This window comes from Ipomoea nil, unplaced genomic scaffold, assembly GCF_001879475.1.
Source record: "Ipomoea nil cultivar Tokyo-kokei standard unplaced genomic scaffold, Asagao_1.1 scaffold2704, whole genome shotgun sequence".
NCBI classification, from domain to species: domain Eukaryota; kingdom Viridiplantae; phylum Streptophyta; class Magnoliopsida; order Solanales; family Convolvulaceae; genus Ipomoea; species Ipomoea nil.
In genome coordinates this window covers 3,171,844-3,192,123 of record NW_017619132.1, presented here as the reverse complement: position 1 = coordinate 3,192,123, position 20,280 = coordinate 3,171,844, and the positions used below count along the sequence as shown (strand labels likewise).

General features: G+C 35.2%; 2 protein-coding genes and 1 long non-coding RNA gene across 7 annotated transcripts; all 3 read left to right on the top strand.

The window, feature by feature from the left end:
• Nucleotides 1–2,379: 2,379 nt before the first annotated feature.
• On the top strand, nucleotides 2,380–6,734 carry LOC109155838 (glutamate receptor 3.4-like). Of its 3 annotated transcripts, none has more exons than XM_019303501.1 (7): nucleotides 2,380–2,595; nucleotides 3,088–3,421; nucleotides 3,522–4,861; nucleotides 4,956–5,233; nucleotides 5,322–5,353; nucleotides 5,431–5,840; nucleotides 6,030–6,734. In XM_019303501.1, exons 2-7 carry the CDS (start codon nucleotides 3,136–3,138, stop codon nucleotides 6,486–6,488), a joined length of 2,805 nt encoding a protein of 934 aa, XP_019159046.1. In that variant the 5' UTR covers nucleotides 2,380–2,595; nucleotides 3,088–3,135; the 3' UTR covers nucleotides 6,489–6,734. The 3 variants fall into 3 exon arrangements, with proteins under 3 accessions (XP_019159046.1, XP_019159047.1, XP_019159048.1); XM_019303502.1 differs by having other exon boundaries at nucleotides 2,383–2,595; nucleotides 3,085–3,421; XM_019303503.1 differs by lacking the exon at nucleotides 2,380–2,595 and adding an exon at nucleotides 2,611–2,761.
• A 3,181-nt stretch (nucleotides 6,735–9,915) lies between these two features.
• Nucleotides 9,916–11,995, top strand: LOC109155842 (septum-promoting GTP-binding protein 1-like). 2 transcript variants are annotated; one of them, XM_019303510.1, is made up of 7 exons: nucleotides 9,916–10,034; nucleotides 10,207–10,572; nucleotides 10,660–10,780; nucleotides 10,865–10,964; nucleotides 11,181–11,220; nucleotides 11,307–11,390; nucleotides 11,480–11,995. In XM_019303510.1, the coding sequence occupies exons 2-7, from the start codon at nucleotides 10,252–10,254 to the stop codon at nucleotides 11,642–11,644; spliced, it is 831 nt and encodes a 276-aa protein (XP_019159055.1). In that variant the 5' UTR covers nucleotides 9,916–10,034; nucleotides 10,207–10,251; the 3' UTR covers nucleotides 11,645–11,995. The 2 variants fall into 2 exon arrangements, with proteins under 2 accessions (XP_019159055.1, XP_019159054.1); XM_019303509.1 differs by having other exon boundaries at nucleotides 9,916–10,046.
• A 5,112-nt stretch (nucleotides 11,996–17,107) lies between these two features.
• LOC109155845 lies at nucleotides 17,108–18,554 on the top strand. Of its 2 annotated transcripts, XR_002049940.1 has the most exons (4): nucleotides 17,108–17,689; nucleotides 17,816–17,818; nucleotides 18,192–18,268; nucleotides 18,364–18,554. It is a non-coding gene; the product is annotated as an uncharacterized LOC109155845 (long non-coding RNA). The 2 variants fall into 2 exon arrangements; XR_002049941.1 differs by lacking the exon at nucleotides 17,816–17,818.
• Nucleotides 18,555–20,280: the final 1,726 nt, after the last annotated feature.

Here is a 20,280-nt window from a genome sequence, read left to right as displayed (position 1 = left end):
AAATGGACATTATTAATTTTGAAATGTGTCACAAAGTTTGAGATAATTACTAAAATATCATCACATTTTCATTCTTTTAGAGGTATTGATTTTTTCACAACCTAAGTTGTCTACGCTGATTGACTCAAACCTATAAGGGCTCGCATGAAAAGTCAAACTTGGAATGTTGTAATTACCAAGTCAACTGTTTAACTATCTCGATTGGAGTTACCTTTAAAATGAGATAGGTTTTATTCCATAAATATTGTCCCCTTATTCATCTTTAATTTGATTAATATTATTCTTCTTATCAACATAATTGATATAAAATTATATATATAGTAAACTTTAGACTCTTATGTTATTTAAAAATAAACTCAAGATTACAATATAATAATGCAGAAATATTATATTTGTGGTTGTATGACATAGTGCCATTCTTACGTCACTCAAGATATTTTTGAAAGAATATAATTTATTACTCCGTATTAAACTATTAATTGATTTATTATTCATGTATGATGAAGAGGAAAAAGAGATGCCATTTTATCTGCACAAATTAATATTGATGTACGTCGAAATAATAAAGAGTTACTGCGTGATTAGTGGGCCTAAAATGCCTTAGAATTATTGGTAATGAGTTCAGAATAACGTTAATGGGGATCATATTCTGTCTTTATATGCATATATAGTGCTGTGAATTTGGTTCTGTTTTTAGTGGCCAGTTGCATCTGCCATCTGCAATGAGACCTATGGGTGCATCAGTTTCTGCCTGCTGGAGCCTACTGAGGACTTTGAGAGTTTGGATTTATGCTCTCATCCTCTCTCTATATATGCATCTTTCTTCTATTTATAGCCTCTCTTTTTTTTGAAAATTCTATTTATAGCTAATGTCACGGGACATCATGTTATGATCCTAATCCACAAAGAATTACAATGAGATAAATTAAATTTAGTTGTCTAACTAAGTTGATTGGTTTTAAGCACAAGGTTTCAAGTTCCACTCTTAGTAGGAACAATCTATTGGATTTTTTTAGTTTGAGTCGATCAATTATGGACAACCTAGACACTTTGGTTAGTTTATCTCCTTAGGTTTTTTGTTGGCTGCCGTCACAAGGCAAGTTTATCCTGATTATGGGTTTTCTTATCATCCCAAGAAAACCAATGAACAAATGTGATAGAGAGTCAAACTTGTAATATTGTGGTTATTAAGCTAATTATCTTATCAACTTGGCTAGAATAGAAGTGTAGAACTTATTATCTCATAAAATAATTGTTTTTTTCTAAAAATTTAATAAAAATAATTATTTTTTATCTAAAAAAAAATCAATAAAAAAGAAAAGAAAACAAAGTACCCAATAGCTAGCGGTATATATTCGAGTCCAAGATAAATTGATGGTGCCGTGGAGGTTGAAAATTATCTTGAAAATAAATTATTCTATGATTACGTATTTATATTAAATTTTCCTTTATTAATTCACGTGGAAAATAATTAATTGATTATTCTTTTTGAATGCTATTAATTGATTATTTAAGTACGTATGGTTGATGCAGACTTTGAGAACAATGGGGACACTTTGAAGATGGCGATTCCTGATTCGAAAATGACATAATTGGCCTCTTGAAGATATTTCTTTATTTACCTGTTCAAGTCCCCACACTTTCTCTTATTTCTTTTTTCTTACTATCCGATAATATGCATCAATCTCGTTACTGTATAATAGCCTATCTTAAAAAAATTTTGAATGACGGACTTAATTGAAAAAGTATTGTCAAGAATTTAAACTTGTAATAATATTTAAGTATAAGAATTATGCCCCGCTCGCTAGACTTTCTTTTGAAGCAAATTTAAGATTATTGTATCATTTGAATTACAAGTTGAAAGTGTCTTATAAGTGAATCTTGCTTTGTGACTTTAAATTAAGAAAATTAATAAATAACTCCAATTAAAAAGTGAACTTAAAAGTGTTCGACTAACTTGATTAAGGTTGTTCCAACATTATTGTATTGAATACGGTATGTCAGACACGTGGTCGTAGTCAGAAAAGTTTATCCTCTTCATTGACAGTTTGACACCATCTGATGAAAGGGATACCTTGGTCCAGTTGAAGACGTGGCACAATGGTAGCCCTTGATATTGTCAGCTTGACAGGTTAAACTCATTCTTTATTATTACTTGTTGGAATAAATGTGCATCAAATAATGCCACCTCACTTTTGGTGAACAAATGGGTAACCCATAAATTTTAATAAGAAAGAAAATTTAAATAATATAAATTATAATTTTTGTATCAATCACAGTAAAAAAAGAAAGTGAGAATACATGAGTACGGAAACGTATAATTACTGCTAAAGAGCATGGCTGTAGAATTGTAAACAAGAATCATTCTTTACTGAGCTTTCAAGACTGCCCTAACATGGCCATTCATTGAGCCTTTTATAGAGAAAAAAGGAGGTGAACCCCTCTCCACTTTCTTGGTCTATAAATACCTATAAATAGGAAAATATTAACAAAAAAAAAAATTATGCCCTTTGTCTGTCCACACACAAGTATATATTCTGGGGAGAATCCTCTGAGTAAGAGGTTGCGTTCAACTGCTCAGGAGTGGATACCAAGGTAATACCTTGATGAATGCTGGAATAATTTACAGAATGGTTTCTTCAACTTGTGTTAATTTTATTGTTTTTAAAGATCTTTTTGTCCTTTGAGTGGAATATAATTGTTGTGGTAGCTGAATAGATAGTGCAGATTAGCAGATGTGTTGTGTTTGGTGAAATTGAAGGTAATAGATTTACATGTTTAAATACTGGGTTCAGTGGGAATCAATTAGAGTATATGTCTGCTAAGATTGTGTTTCTTATTATATTATTATTTTTTGGAATGAAACTCCCACTTGTTGGTTGTCCCAATGTTTCTTTTGGCTTGATTTTTATGTTATCTAACTAGAATCTGCTCCTATTTGAATTCTTGTAACTCAGTATCTTTTCTGGGAATGGTTTGCTATCTGAGTTTGAAGCTTTTAATTTTTCCAGATTTTTGTTTTCTAGATTACTTTTAGACTTGATTTTCTGAGCTTGAAGCATTGTTTTGTGGTCTATCTGTTAGCAGGGGCTTAATTCTTGAGACATGGTGGTGTGAATTGACTCTTTAGTAGAGATGGAGGCTCATGTACATCTGAAGAGCAGGTTTCTATTGGTAATTTGTTGTTTATCGGTGCCTTTGGCAGTTTTAGGAGGCCAGAATGGAACTGCTCCTTCCAGACCGAGGGTCGTGAATATTGGAGCTTTGTTCGTGATGAACTCAGTTATTGGACGGTCTGCTAGGCCAGCCATTAAAGCTGCTGTGGATGATGTGAATTCTGATTCGAGCATTCTTAGTGGCACCACGTTGAACCTCATAGTTCAAGATACAAATTGCAGCGGATTCATTGGCACTGTTGATGGTAATAGGCTAATTAGCTAATACCTTTATCTTGTTTTCTTTCTGGTTGTTCACCTCTTATAACGAGTCTAAACGTTTTGATGCCATGATGGACTTTGTAGCTTTGCAGCTGATGGAAAGAGATGTAGTGGGTGCAATTGGTCCACAATCCTCTGGAATAGCACACGTAATTTCTCACATTGTGAATGAACTTCATGTCCCGCTTTTGTCATTTGGGGCAACAGACCCGACTCTTGCTTCTCTGCAGTACCCATACTTTGTTCGAACAGTCACGGATGATTACCACCAGATGCGAGCTGTTGCTGATCTTGTCGAGTATTTTGGATGGAAGGAGGTGATTGCTATCTACGTTGATGACGATAATGGTAGAAATGGGATTTCAGCATTGGGCGATGCTCTTTCCAGGAAGCGTGCCAAGATATCTTACAAAGCAGCCTTTTCTCCCGTGGCCTCGAGGAATGAGATGTATAACGTGTTAGTGAATGTGAATCTGATGGAATCTCGAGTGTATGTAGTGCATGTAAATCCTGATTCTGGGCTGTCGCTTTTTTCAGTAGCAAAGAGTCTTGGTATGATGTCGAGTGGGTATGTTTGGATTGCTACAGATTGGCTTCCTTCTGTTCTAGACTCTTCGGAGTCAGTTGATCCCGACACCATAAATGTGTTACAAGGGGTTATTGCACTCCGCCACCACACCCCAGACACCGATCAGAAGAAAAAGTTTGCTTCTCGCTGGAGAAATCTTAAGGAGAAAGAAACCTCGAGCTTTAACTCATATGCACTCTATGCTTATGATTCGGTGTGGTTACTTGCACATGCTCTCGATCGTTTTTTCAATGAAGGTGGAAATGTTACGTTTTCTGATGACCCGAGGTTGCAGGATACCAAAGGCAGTTCCCTGCATTTGTCATCTCTCCGTATTTTCGACCAGGGCCAGAAATTACTCGAGATACTTACTAGTGTTAACTTCACTGGTTTAACCGGACAAGTTGAGTTCGATGCAGATAGGGATCTGATTCATCCCGCATTTGATATCCTCAACATTGCTGGAACTGGATCACGGTTGCTAGGTTATTGGTCAAATTACTCTGGGCTATCTCAAGTTACTCCCGAGATTTTGTATGCAATGCCTCCAAACTCTTCAACCAGTAGCCAACATCTAAACGGCGTTATATGGCCTGGTGAAGTTACACAGCAACCCCGGGGATGGGTATTCCCCAATAATGGAAAGCCTTTGCGTATTGCAGTCCCCAACCGTGTTACTTATCCTGTGTTTGTTAGTAAAGAAAAAGGACCTTCTGGGGTGAGAGGATACTGTATCGACATATTCGAAGCTGCTGTACAGCTCTTACCTTACCCCGTTCCTCACGTCTATGAATTGTATGGAGATGGCAAACGAAACCCCTCGTTCAACAGCATTGTCGAAGATGTTGCAAAACAAGTAAGTACTACTAATTGATTTGCTAAGTATTCTTCTGAGTAAACGAGGTTAACCATTTTCTTGTTTCTATTGCATTTCGTTTTGGCACTCTTAGAAATATGATGCAGCTGTTGGGGATGTTACGATTACCATGAACCGGACAAGAATGGTGGACTTTACTCAGCCTTATATCGAATCGGGACTAGTGGTAGTTGTGCCTGTCAAAGAGGGTAAATCCAATCCGTGGGCTTTTCTCCAACCATTTTCACTGCAAATGTGGTGTGTCACTGGGGCTTTCTTTCTCTTTGTTGGCACTGTTGTTTGGATTCTTGAACATCGGCTTAATCAGGAGTTTCGTGGCTCACCACGACAACAACTTGTCACTGTCTTCTGGTTAGATTCATGAATAATACATATCTCGATCATAGATTGTTTTGAATCCCCTTTAGTGTTCATAACTTCAGGTGGTTTATTCTTGCAGGTTTAGTTTCTCGACAATGTTCTTTGCACACAGTAAGTTCTTTCCATTCAAATTATCGCGTGTTTTGTAATGATCAGTTATGATACTAATCTGTTTTTAAATTCGGTAGGGGAGAACACTGTGAGCACGTTAGGACGATTGGTGCTGATTCTGTGGCTCTTTGTGGTTTTGATTATAAACTCGAGTTACACAGCTAGCTTGACTTCAATCCTCACAGTCCAGCAGCTATCCACAGGCATTCAAGGGATTGACAGCTTGATCTCGAGCTCTGATCCTATAGGAATCCAAGATGGGTCGTTTGCGTATAACTATCTCATTGAAGAGATGAATGTGGCAGAATCCCGCCTTCGGATCTTGAAAAAGCCAGATGACTATATCGATGCTCTAAAGAAAGGTCCGAAAGGCGGTGGAGTTGCAGCAATCGTCGATGAGCTTCCATACATCGAGGTTTTCCTGTCCAACACGAAATGCGATTTCAGGATTGTTGGCCAGGAGTTCACAAAGAGTGGATGGGGGTTTGTAAGTACTTTAACTTCACCTAGCATCATAATTGGCTTACATTGCCAAGTCCAGCACCCTGCCTTTTAAAAATGTGACAGTTCCTGCTATATGCAGAAGCTATCTGATACCAAATTGAAACATGTGATAGTTGGATTGCACTTATATGCTCAACGGTGATAAACTCTTACTCCTCTCTTTGGTGGGCAGGCATTTCAAAGGGACTCCCCGCTGGCGGTTGATATGTCAACTGCAATCCTTCAACTGTCAGAAAACGGCGACCACCAAAGAATCCATGACAAATGGCTGTCTAAAGAAGGCTGCTCACCAGAGACCGAGGTGGACGATAGCAGGCTTTCCCTGAAGAGCTTCTGGGGGCTGTTCCTCATCTGTGGGGTCGCCTGTTTCCTCGCGCTCCTCGTGTTCTTCTGCAGGGTGTGCTTGCAGTACCGTCGTTACACCCCTGAGCAAGAGATGGATCAGGTCGCCAATGAACCCGAAACTACCCAGTGTAGCGGTGGCACCCTTCGTGCTCCCAGCTTCAAAGACCTGATAGATTTTGTTGACAAGAAGGAAGCTGAGATCAAGCAAATGCTGAAGAGGAAAACCAGTGGCAACAAGAGACAACTCGATCAAAGTGAAGATGGCCACCCTAGTTCGCCGGTATAAACAACATCTGATCTTTTTGGTCTTGTTATGTAAATGGTACGTTCATACATTTTATTGTGACACCAGAGATTTTAGGCACAGAACAGCAGAATTATGTCTTGAAGAAGGCAAAGATGGATGGAATATCACTTCTAGATTTGACATTACTTGTTTAATAAAGTGATATTTGCATCAAAAGGTTGCATTAATGTACCCAAAGACCTTGGTTCAAGTGAAGGGGAGGGGAAGCCTGGCCTATGAGGTCCAGAAAATTTTGAGGTTATGGACGCTATTAATCTTTAATTAGATTCTTGTTGTCAAAACCATGAATATAAAATACTACAATTTTTTTTTTTGAATATTAAATACTATTGGAATAAGAATTAAATACGCCATCCTACTGCAATTGGGTCATCAAACTCAAAAAAATTACAATTACCGAACAAGGCAAAATAAGCAATTCAACCCAAAATAACATGTTGACCTTGTAATATGCTGACGTAGCCGTTACCGAATTTAAAATATTTTTTTAAAATTTATTTAATAAATTTAAATTAAATAATTGTTTTTTTTTTAAAAAATCTCGCCTTCTTTGTTGAGAAAGCAACCCTGTTACATGTAGTATCTGTTATATATATATATATATATATATATATATATTACAAAAATCATTAAAATTCTTGATACAAATTATTTCAACTCACCATGGGTCCTTGCATTGAAAAGGAGGTCGCAATGTCGCATTGTCCTTTACAACTTCTAAGGTTGAACCTTGCCACGATTGCAATCTTATCCAATCATGTCTCCATGATTTTGACACTTCGACCTTGGCTGAAAGCTCATTCACATATATTGTAAAAGTATGGGCAAATTGCAAATTTTTTGTCCCCCGAAATAACAACAAATTCAGTTCTTTTCATTAAACAGATTTATCAAAATTATAGTTGATCGGATTTAACAATAAAAAAGCACAACCACTAACATTAGAGAAACCAGAGCTGAACTTCAATTATCAGTAGTATTCAAAAACTATGCTACTATGGTAGCTTAGTTGGTTTATCGGGAACAAATTATAGATAAAAATGTTGGATTAAGCTTTGATAGCTACACAATCGTGTCAGATCGGGGTTTGAGAGAACCCACATAATTGAACTTTGGCAACCACTCAATCTTGCCGCACAAAGGGTTGGGGTCTTGTGGCGAGAGATTTCGCCTTTTACAGATAAGTATTCAGAGATCTATCATATTTGGCTTTGAGAATAAAATAACATTCTCGGACATATTATGTTATTTGATAAGTCATTTTATTCATGAAAATACTATTTCCAAAAGTGACCTATTCCCATGAATGACCATGGTATTAGGATATTCTTAAATTCTTAACTTAATTTGGTAATACCTCATTTTTCTTTATTGATTTTTGTTATTTCTAAAAACATAATAAGTTTAAATCCAGATTATGTCACTGGTTTTATGTCCGTTTTTTCTGTTAACTTTTTTTGTACCTTATGCTATAAATGTTGTACTACATAATTATTTGGACAAAAATATCCTTGCCGTTATAACTTCTGTTATCTTTCACATTATTATTATCATACACTTGCATACACAATATCTTTTTCTTACATTCTTCAATTGGTAAGTTTGATTTTATTTAGATCTTAATTAAATGTTACCATAGTTATATTTAGTAATATATCATTTCTATAATTCTTACTTCATTATCTAAATCTAAAAACATAATAAGTTTCAATCCAGGTTATGTCCCTGGTTTTATGTCCGTTTTTTCTGTTAATTTTTTTTGTACCTTATGCTATAAATGTTGTACTACATAATTATTTGGACAAAAATATCCTTGCCGTTATAACTTCTGTTATCTTTCACATTATTATTATCATACACTTGCATACCCAATATATATATATTTTTTTACATTCTTCAATTGGTAAGTTTGATTTTATTTAGATCTTAATTAAATGTTACCATAGTTATATTTAGTAATATATCATTTCTATAATTCTTACTTCATTAATTTTAATATGAATTCTACAATTATATATATATACACACACACACACACACATTTATATAACTAAGATTTTAAAATTAAATATTAATATTGGACATATATTTTTGCGCATCGCGCATATGAAATACTAGTACTATACATATGTTTCTATAATAATAATAATAATAATAATAATAATAATAATAATAATAATAATAAAGAATACAATTATTTAACCCCCCCCCCCCACCCCCTACTTCTTCAATTTAATTGAGCTTAGCTTTTGGCTTTCAAAAAATTTAAATCTTTATTACATTCTTATTGTAAGAATCGGGAATCAAACCCTAGTGTATGAGTTGAAGGTTAGGACCACAACTTTACGAGCCACGAAGCCAAGAGTGTTGTTATGATCCAAAGGGTAATGTCTAAATGAAGACATCAAGCCCTTTATTGGTCATGCACATGTGTTCCCCACTACTTAAATACCAACAATCTTCAATAGATTGGTGCGTTGGAGCATGTCGATTTTGTGAGCAGGTTCTAGCCTGCGGGGCTTTGTTCCCCTTCCATTTGATTAAAAAGAAAAAAAAAAAAAAAACAATCTTTCATGAATAAGTAAAGCATAATGCTAACCCATAGGTCATAAGTTTAAATCTTGCTTGCTGCACCTTCTTAGCTTAACATTTTGTACATTTTTTTTGGGCCACCATGCTCCATTTCTTCTTAGCAATCAAAATGAATCATCATTAGGCTAAGACCAATTGTTATATTGTGGATGAGAGCTCACAGTGCACTGTGGATCCTGGTTCAATACACAGAATTCATATTCATAATGTACAGAATTCATGTTCATAATACATATACACATAAACACGATATAATGAATATAAATTCTGTGCATATGAAAATGAATTATGTGTATTATATAGCTGAGGACACATAAACACTTAACATAACACTCAGGATTCATGTTCATTATATCGTGTTTATGTGTGTATATTATGAACATAAATTATGTGCATTATCGATATAAATTTTGTGCATTATGAAGTCAAAATTCGTATATTGGACCAATGGACCAGGGTCCACGATATAATTTGCCGACTAAGACTTTTCCAGTAAAATGGGCCCCGCATAAACTATAATAATTTTCTAAATGTAATAAATAATGAAATTGAATTTCTATTATATTAGTTGCTTATTTTATTCCGGATGAATATAATTTTTATTTCCAAAAAGTGTAATAGTTTAAAATGGTAATAATCGGTTAAGGTTGGAGAATATTTATAGCATTTATTAATGAATAAAGAAAGATGTGAGTAAGAATAAAGTTAAAATTGGATGAGTAGAAAAAAAGTTGACTTGGAAATTGGCATGGGTCGAGAAAAGCGGTCAACCGCGTTGAATGCGAGGCCACTATAAGCTTGTGGAATGGCCGTTTTGGAAAAAAAAAGGGGAAGCAATAAATGACGATCAAAATAAATTCAAATATTCTCTACAAAAGATGAGAGAGATCCTGTCACCATTACTACTTTCATGGCGAAGGCAAGAAGCTAGAGGTTGAGGAGGCCGTAACTAATTTCTACCTTTTTTTTTCTTCTTCTTCTTCTTCTTGTTCTGTATCCGTAAAGCCACGTATATATAGCATAAAGATAAAGATGTGTGAGTAGGTACCACCAACTTTGTTGTTGTGTTGTTATTGATGTTGTTGTTGTTGTTGTTGGCATAAAGAACAAAAAGATTGATTGAAGAAGACGACCGCCGCCGCCGACGACGATGGCTCATCTCAGCGTGAAGAGAAAACTTCTGTTGAGGACCTCAATTCTGCAGAAATACCTCACTCGCCTCTGGCGACAAATCCTTGCTCGCCGGGTTCACAAGTCCGCCAAGTACCGCCAGTTGCCCCGCACCACATCCGCCGCCTCCGCCGTGATACCCCCTGCGGTCTCCCTGCCGCGCGACGCCGCCGTCGAATGCAGCTTCTCCGCCTCCGCCTCCGACCCGCCCCGCTTCGATCTCGACAAGGACGCCTCCGATTTGGTCGCCTTGAAGATTAGCCTCTTGGGCGATAACCAAATTGGCAAGACCAGTTTTCTGGTTAGCATTATTCCATTCTCAATTTCATCATTACCAGTTTTTTCTTAATAAATGCTTGATTTGATTCTGTTATGAATGGAATGGAAGACCAAGTACGTAGGGAAAGAGAAAGGGAAGGCAGGGATTTCAAGAAATGGATTGAATCAGATGGATAAGACAATTAATGTCAAAGGGGCTCAGATATCTTACAACATCTGGGAAGTAGAAGGTAATGGTAATGGTAATGGAGCCACATATTTCCATTTCTGAGAATATATGATTCAATCTTTCACTAAAAAGTATGATAATGCAGGCACAGATTTTTCATCTCAGTACCATATTCGTGCTGCTTGTAAAGACTCTGTTGCCATGTTGTTCATGTTTGATCTCACTAGTAGGTGCACCCTCAATAGGTATGGACCCAGATCCTTCATATAATATATATAAACACAAATGTACAGTCCAACTATTAAATTAAGATTTTAGTTGAGACAGAACATGTTCTTCTATTTGGTATCAGAGCCTATATTTGTGAGGGAGTTTATAATATATAAACATAAATATGCAGTCCAACTATTAGTTGAGATTATCATCTTATGAATTTGCAAATTGTTCCTTCATGTATACAGTATTTTAGGGTGGTTCCAACAAGCCAGAAGATGGAATCAGGTATGGTATTGCTCCTAAATGTTAGAATGGTGGATTCTTGAAGGTACAACATTCATCTGACTGCAGAATGTTTGTGTTAATTTCAGGCAGCAATTCCTGTGATGATTGGGACAAAGTTTGATGATTTCGTCGAACTGCCTTTAGATTTGCAGTGGACAATTGCTAGTGAGGTGGTGATCTGGTTCTATTTTGTTTACATTTCTGGTAAAAAGAATGAAATTTGGGGTAATATTGACATGTATCTGTGACTGGAAAACAGGCAAGAGCATATGCAAAGGCACTGAATGCTACCTTGTTCTTCTCTAGTGCAACCTACAACATCAATGTGAATAAGATCTTCAAGTTTGTCACAGCGAAGCTCTTCAACTTGCCATGGAAAGTGGAGAGGAATCTGACGGTGGGAGAACCCATGATTGATTACTAGGCCTCATCTCCACCATCCCATTTGGTGTCATTGTAGATAAACACGCCATTTATTTCCCTGCAGAATAATTTACACTGTCAACCAGTCGCTAGATTAGTCAGTGAGACCAGTAAATGTAGCATGTCCAGCGATTCGGGTTGTTTTCATTTCGTTTTTTTTCACGATGGAGTTTCTTTCAGGTTAGGGGCAATAGTCTTGAACTCCATGCTTTCATTCTTCTTTCTTTGGTAAGGAAAACAAAAAAAAAAAGCCGGCCTCTTTGCTTTGTGGTCCTCTAAAATTGTCTGTAAATCGCCATAAGTTTCTTGTTTATTTCCTTCTCTGAAAAGAAATTGCAGAGCTTAGTCTTTTTTTGTTTTGCCATGGCATGATAAACCACAAATGAAATTAATTCAACACTTGATCTGAGAGATAGATTTGGTCATGATGTTCTGTAAGGGCAAAGATGATGTTCAATGCATGCTCATATAGAAAACCTTAATGAATGAAACAAATGGAGGATTGATTACATGGTCTATGACAGTGAGAAAGGCAAAATCTCACATGAAACTATGGTTTTGAGAGGTATTGGTGAAGAGGAGGCATTTCTTTCCTTAGATTTAAAGAAAAACTTGTAACCATGACAAACATTTGATCTTCACCATATATGAAGCATTTCTTTTTTTTAGATTTAAAGAAAAACTCGTACACCATGATAGACATTTGATCTTCGCCATACATGTAGAGCTGTCAAAACGGACTTAACTTGCCTTGCCAATAGGACAAAATGCGCTTTGAGATTTTATGCCCGTTTTATTAACATGTTTTTTAGCCCACCCCACCTAACCTATGGGCTTGGCGGACTAGCGGGGCCAGTCAAAGTATTTAATTAAAAAAATTATTAAAAAAAATAAATGTTACAAATTTACAAAACAAAAATCTTAAGATAACCCGCCAATTTCCTTATATTTAGTCATTTAGACTACTCTTGTTTAAATTTTAGAGTTTAGACTATCTACAATGATTTTAGCATTTACATTTTTTTTATATAAATTATAAATTTACAAAAATTACAAAAATAATATTTTGAAGAGCCCTCGCGGAACTAAGGCGTGGTGGGGCTTGCTGACTTCCCTTAGACTCGTATTATTGATGGGCTTTAATTTTTAGCTCACCTCGCCATAAAGCAGGCTTTGGTGAGCTCTGTCCCGCCAACCCGATTTGACAGCTCTACATATATGTCATCATATTTTTGAATTATGAAAAAGTTATAAAGTTCAAAATTTGATCCATTATAATTACATTAAAAAAATGTTACTAGGTAGTAATGGCCGGACCATGACATACAAGAAAAATTGTATGTATGTTAAATAGAAAGTTTCAAAGACTATTCATAGAAGTAAGGTATAACATAGTATTAGATTTATAAAATTAAGTAATGATATAGTATTACAAATTTTATTTTATATATTTTAGGCATAAGTTTTAATTTATATTAAGGAAATAAATTAGGAATATGTCATTTTTATATATTACGGAGTAGTAAAAGTCTTAATTTTATTTATTTCAATATTAGAAAGTATGTAAGTTTGTGGGTGCGTATGTGATGACCATGTGTATTGTGAAAGCTAGTTTAATTTCTTTAATCTAAAAGCTCAAAATTTAAAATATATGCATTAAAATTTAAAGATCAAAGCTTCAATCATACTTTTCCAAAAGTATATATAGCGAAGAAGGCGAAGCATGTATTAAGAATTTGTAACTTTTTTACTTTAAAGCTTTTACTAATATCTATTTAAACTATTTAGACTGTAACTTTGTACAATTATTAACGTTTTGAATTAATTTTTAAAGAATTTGACAAGCCAGCCCGTCATGGTTTGAATGCCTTGGTGCAGTCGTTATACCCTACACCATGGCGCACTGTGCGCCGCGCACCTCCCAAAACGACGTTGTTTTGGGGTCGTTTTGGGAGACGCGGTAGGAAGTTGCTGGGATTATGTGTATTTGTTCACATAATTATGTGTATTTGTTCATACAATTATGTGTATTTGTTCATACAGTTATGTACATTTTTTATACAATTATGTACATTCTTTTTATACAATTATGTACATCCAAATCAGAAAATTTGTGTGTATTATGTTAAGAGTTGATGTATATTATGTTAAAAATTTATGTTTATTATGTATTATGTTAGATTATGTGTATTATCTTTTAAAAAGAATATGCATATTTTGTTATATAATTATGTACATTCATGTATACAATTATGTGTATTCTAGTATAACATTATGTACATTTTTGAACAATGGGTTTTTTTTAAAGAAAAAATTTACTGCCATTCACTGGGGCGGGAAATTTCAAAAAAAAAAAATAAATTAAAACGACGTCGTTTTGCATCCGGGTGCACAGTGCAACACGCGCCGTGGTGTAGGATATAAATTGCCGCCTTGGTGGCTGTGGTGAGCCCCAACCACTAGCTCGTTGCAAATTATTCTATGGACTGGGCCTACCTTGCAAGGTGGACTCAAGTCTAAAAATACACAATTTATATACTGAATATTCACAATTTACATATTAAATATTTTTAATTTACATTCAGTATCTAAAGAGTAGTTATGCTGTGCATCCGTATGCACCATGCATGGTGCATACGGATGCAAAAACGACGTCGTTTTATTAAAAACGCGCGTCTCCCCTTTAAAAAAAAATTCAGGTTCGATTCCCAGCAACAACATTATGTTGTTCATTCATTCTGGAATTTTAGTTCATAGATTATGGAATTTTAGTTCATTGATTCTGAAATTATAGTTCATCGATTCTAGAATTGTAGTTCATCGATTCTGAAATTTTAGTTCATAGATATGGAATTTTAGTTCATTCATTCTGAAATTTTTAGTTCATAGATTAGATTCTGGAATTTTAGTTCATCGATTCTGGAATTATAGTTTATATGTTGTTGTTGGGAATCGAACATGATTTTTTTTTTAGGAGAGACGCGCGTTTTTAATAAAACGACGTCGTTTTTGCATCCGTATGCATGGTGCATACGGATGCACAACGTAATTTGCCGTATTTAAATTGTGAATATTTTTACATTCAATATGTAATTATGAACATTCAGTATGTAAATTGTGTATTTTGGATCCGGGTCCACCTTACAAGGTAGACCCGGATCCATGGTATAACTGTTGCACCACAACTAGCTAGTGGGATTTACACCCTTCAAGTCACTCTTTAATTCGTAGGAGGTTTCAATTCCGTTTAACTGTTAGACCAAAAAAAAATCAGTTAATTGAATTTGGTTATTATAACTCAATCTATTTTGATCAGTTTCTTAATTTAAAATTTGTATTATATATGATCCAAGAATTTGGAATATAGTACATGTAGATGAATAATATACCTTCAAACTTTTTAATTCTTTTTTTTTTTTTCTTTTCGGTGACGAGGGAATTGAAATTTGCATGTAGTCACTATCCTGAGAATGTGTATTGTGTAAACTCCGCTCATGTATAATTGTTCACAAATCAATATAATAAATTTCTTAATTCTTTGTATTAGAATTAATGACCTGTTCTTCATTGAAGCACACCTAAACTGGTCTAATCAATAAATTACATATATTCTAAAAGGCTTTTTTTAGTCTAGCTGACTACTTCCTAATTTGTTGTTTGTTTCACTTTTACCACACAATGCACATGCCCAAGTGGCAGCCAACTGAAATATCATATCCATTGAATGTACAAATTACAAATTGGAAGGTAATTAGCCCTTAAATTAAAGAAACCACTATGTATTTGATATATAAAATATTAAATTTGACCTCAGAGTTTGATAAGTTATGCTATAATATTTATAGTATCCTACATTCCTATATATAAAAAAATTTACCTGACCGTAAAATGGCTCTCAAACCACACATGAAAAGTAAATTGTATTAGAAATTAAAGATCTCGCTGAACCAAAATGATGTTAATAAGAATCAAATTTGTAAACTTTAGGTACAAAAATTATACTTCGCATACTTGACCACTCGACTGGACACTACGTTGCATCTTTACTATTAAGTGAAGAAGATCATTGAATTCGCTCAAAAACCATAACAAGTTTGGACAAGAGAGAATTGCATGTGAAGGGGAATAAGAAGAATATAAGATTGGAATGTGTAACATGCATGCATGCATGCCGAAGGGTTTGGAGATTGGAATATATATATATATAGTTCATGCATGCACTGTCTCAATTCAACCAATTTATAGTCCAAAGCCTTTGCCGGCCAAAATCTAAATATTCTAAAATTTCACTGTTATAATCGTGGAGGCACAGTCAATTCCGGCATTTTTATTCTTTCCGTCTTATACATTTGCATGCGGTCTTACTGTCTACCTAATTTCTACATCTTATTCCCCATAAATCACCAATAATTTTTATTTCAATATTGCTCAATCTTATCTAAATATCTTACAGTTTATCAACATGTGACTTATTAAGGATATTAGTTAAACGGTTAAATATGTTGATCAGACTAGATTATATGGCGAGAATGTTGGCAAGAATCAAATATATGATGTTCATTTCCACCCATTCGACAACTTCTTTGAGTCTTTCTAAGTAAAATTTGAACTTTTTTTTAATACTTAGGTGATCCCAATTTTTTCAGACTAATCTTAAGTTCATAGGGCCTCGCCTCTAGAAGCTAGAGCTACTGCAAAAGTAAATCACAAGTCGCACAATTAGTACGTCCACCAGTTAAACTCTAGACTTTATGCGTGCAAAAAGAATCCAGCCCACAACTTACATCATTTTGAACCCCCAAACTGACACATCTAATCGTGACATCAAGCCAAGAGATGAATAACTATGCTAAACCTCATGGGTAAAATATGAACTTTTAATATTATAATTACGTGACTTCTTTCTTGCCTAGTTAGTGGATTGACACAACTATCATTTGTGTAAGCCACCTTATCTAAATATTCAAAACAGTTGCGGGTAATGTTCATTACAAATGTTGGGCATATTCGATATGATCTTCAAATGTTGCTTGAATTAATAATTACTCACATATAGGTTCCAAAATAATATCATCACATCACTGATATTGAGTTAGACCATTTTTGACACATCATATCCATAGAGTGTGCCACCCCCTCGTAGCCCTGCCTGCATGCCAACTAAGATTTCACATCACATGTTACTTTTTCAAAGAATTGCACCATAATCTCGAGAGCTCTCACTCATCTTTATATAAAAATCAAGATACTTGTAAATTAGAACCTACGAAAATATCAATTTAATACATTTGGTCTCTAAAGGTAAGAAATTAAATAAATCATGCACTTTCTGACGGTTAGTAAAGTAAAATTGTATATATATGTTTGATTAAATTATGCCCGGAACCCCATATTCCTCAACTATGTACCTTTTAGCCGGCGAAATAAAATTATTAACTCTTATCTTTTTAGTATGATCAATCAATTAAACTGTATTGTGTCAGGGCGGAACCACATATTCCATCCTCTCCCTTTGTTCATATTTCCATTGATTTGCCTACTTCCTTTCAAGTTTCTCCATTATATATAACCATACCCTACACTCAAACACTGCCTCAAACCCCAAACCAACAACCTCGATCAATTCAACACTAGCTAGAACATACACTACATACGATAATGAATTCTTCCACGAAAAGTTTCGGTGGCCATAAACAAAAAACAGATGATATTAGTAGGGCTGAGGAGAGTGGGTGGACTTCTTATCTGCAGGACTTTTCATTGAATAGTAGCAGTGATAACTATGGCGGCTCGGCGTATTCTAATTACCGTGGAGATTACAGCCGTTTTGGCGGCCCTTCTTTGCACTCCGACGCTGCCTCTCCTGCTGCATGGAAGGAGCGCCGCGGCGGCGCCGATGGTCACGACGGCGGAGACGGCAACAATGTTGCATGCTCTTCAATGGGCGGCTTTCAGAGACTGAAGAACTTGAAGATAGAAATCAAAAAAGAAGAAGTCTGACCCTGACTTGGAGGATACTGCTAGCTCACCTCTCAATAGTCCAAAGGTCACACCACTTATCTTTTCTTCCCTATCCTTTCTTCTTAGGCTTGGTAGGTCAGAATAATTGAATAACGTGTTCGATCTGTCTCGACTAAAAGATTAAAAGACTGGGGCCCTATTTAGTAAATAGGTAGTATATCAGTCAATTTTCACTTATTTGATCACTATTAACTGTTTTGACCGGGTTAAACAATCTTAGCTATATATTTTTAACAACTTATTGCTTCAAAATACTAAAATTCAAAAATCTGTTCAAAATAGTTTTTTCAATCAGCTTTTTGATAAAGTCATTTTGTATGTAATCAGCTAACAGTTAACAGCTAATTTATCAAAACAGTTTTCTAAAATCAGCTAATGCTATCAAATAGTCAAATACACTAACTCAATTAGATAACCTCCATTTACCAAACACCTCCTATGTATGTGTTTCTGTTCCTATGTACCAAACAATCTTAAATTCTTCAGAAAAACATGGAACTAAAATGTTCTTTGATAACCGTCGACAGGTTGGTGTTCTCAAGCCGGCGGAAATCAACCAGAAGAAAATTAAAGAAAGTAATATTGGGAATTACAGCAATTACCGGTAATTAATTATTTAATTTCCATTGTTGAGAGATCAGATTATTATTATTATTTATTAGGTGTATTTTCTCTTAACATTGTTGTTCTATGGTGTAGGTAAATTGAAAGTGCATGCTGGGTTTTGAATGTTTTCAAGACTTTGCAGAGTGATGATGAAGCATTCATCATATGCAACTGGATGAATGTGAAGGATTTACTTTTAATTAAACCGTAATTACATGTAATTGTTTAATTAGATGCTCATCGTTATGTAATTCAATTTCAGCATATACTATACATGTATTGCTTATTACAATAATTGGTCAATAAATATTTTCAATATAATATAATTATATTGCGCTTCGGGCCTCAAGATCTTATGTGTTTTTATCATTCACCTCACCTCCCAAAAAAGAAAAAGAAAATAATATTAAAAAAATTAGGGACAAATCCAAGCCAAGTTAGTCGTACTGTTTACTTTATAACTATAATGTTTCAAATTTAATTCTCACAAGAATGATCTTTTGACGTTTTTTATTTGAGCTGATCTATTTTTAAATTTATATATTTCAATGTGTGGTAAGCTTTCCATAAAAAGTTTATCCATATGGATGCTTCCGTAAATGTCAAATCTTGAAATCGGTTTGATCTGATGAATTATTTGATATGAAATTAGAGAGGACTGCAGGCTGTACCATTTTTAGTGACCAGACCATGACAGACATATCAAAAAGCCACCACAAAATCATTTTCATGTTTTTTTCTTTCTTTTGAGAAAATGTAATAATTAAATTCCATGTCATCCTAAATGAAAGTGTCTACAATTCCACAGGTCCATCCAACATATATTGTCATTTCAGCTGGAATAATAATGAATGGATTAATTAAGTTTGTTAACAAGTCACAATTAGCAAGAACTTAATTAAGTTATTAATAGGGGCTTAAAAATAGCATTTTTATAATTTAATTTATTTATTAAACATGAATGGGAAGGGTACGCCTCATTTTTTTTGTTAAATCATGAGGTGTCCTAAGCAGACCCTAAGGGGTAGAGTGCTGGTCAGATTGATTTTTTCATATGAGAGGAGGTTTGAACTCCCGACCTCTCTTAATGTATAAGAGTGCACGGCAGCTCACGCCAACCAAACTAGTTAAGGGTTCACCTCATTAACATAGATTAGTATTAATTAGGAGAGAAAATTACACTTTTGGTCCTATGACTATAGGGGAGGTGGTAATTTCAGTTCGTGACTTTTAAAACTAACAGATTTAGTCCTTTTAGTATGCTTTTTTTAGCAGATTTGGTCCTTCCGGCCAAATCACAGGCCAAAAGTCACCGGAAAAATGTAAATCATTTTTTATTATTTAACTATGAGGACAAATTGGTCATTTCCAAGTCATTTCTTCTTCTTTCTCTTCCTCTTCGGCTGGCCTTCGAAAATCCCGGTGTAAAAGCGTCACATTTAGTCTAAGAAAAAAGGGGGAAAAACGGCTTCCCATTTCCCACCTTAATTAAACATTCACTCAAGAAGAGAAGCTCACCATCATATCATCTCATCTGCTCCCACTAAACAAAGTATCTTAGCTTCATTCAATGGAGGGCCCTGCAACCTATGCAGTAGCATGGCTATCCACCATTGCACTTATCCTCCTTGCCAAACATCTCCGCCGGAGAAAGCTTCATCTACCCCCGGGTCCTAAGCCATGGCCCATCATCGGAAACTTGAACCTCATCGGCACCCTCCCTCACCGTTCCATCCATGATTTGTCGCAGAAATACGGCCCCATCATGCAGCTGCAGTTTGGATCCTTCCCGGTGGTCGTCGGATCGTCTGTTGAAATGGCCAAGACTTTCCTCAAAACCATGGACATCAACTTCGTTGGCAGGTTAGAATTTATACCCGATAATTTCCTGGAAAAATGACACATATTCTGACCAATCTGTTCATTTGTAATCTGTTCCCGATACTTGAGCGCCGACTAGCAGTCGTAGTGGTACACGAGGACGGCGCTCATCCACACCCGGACGTCTTT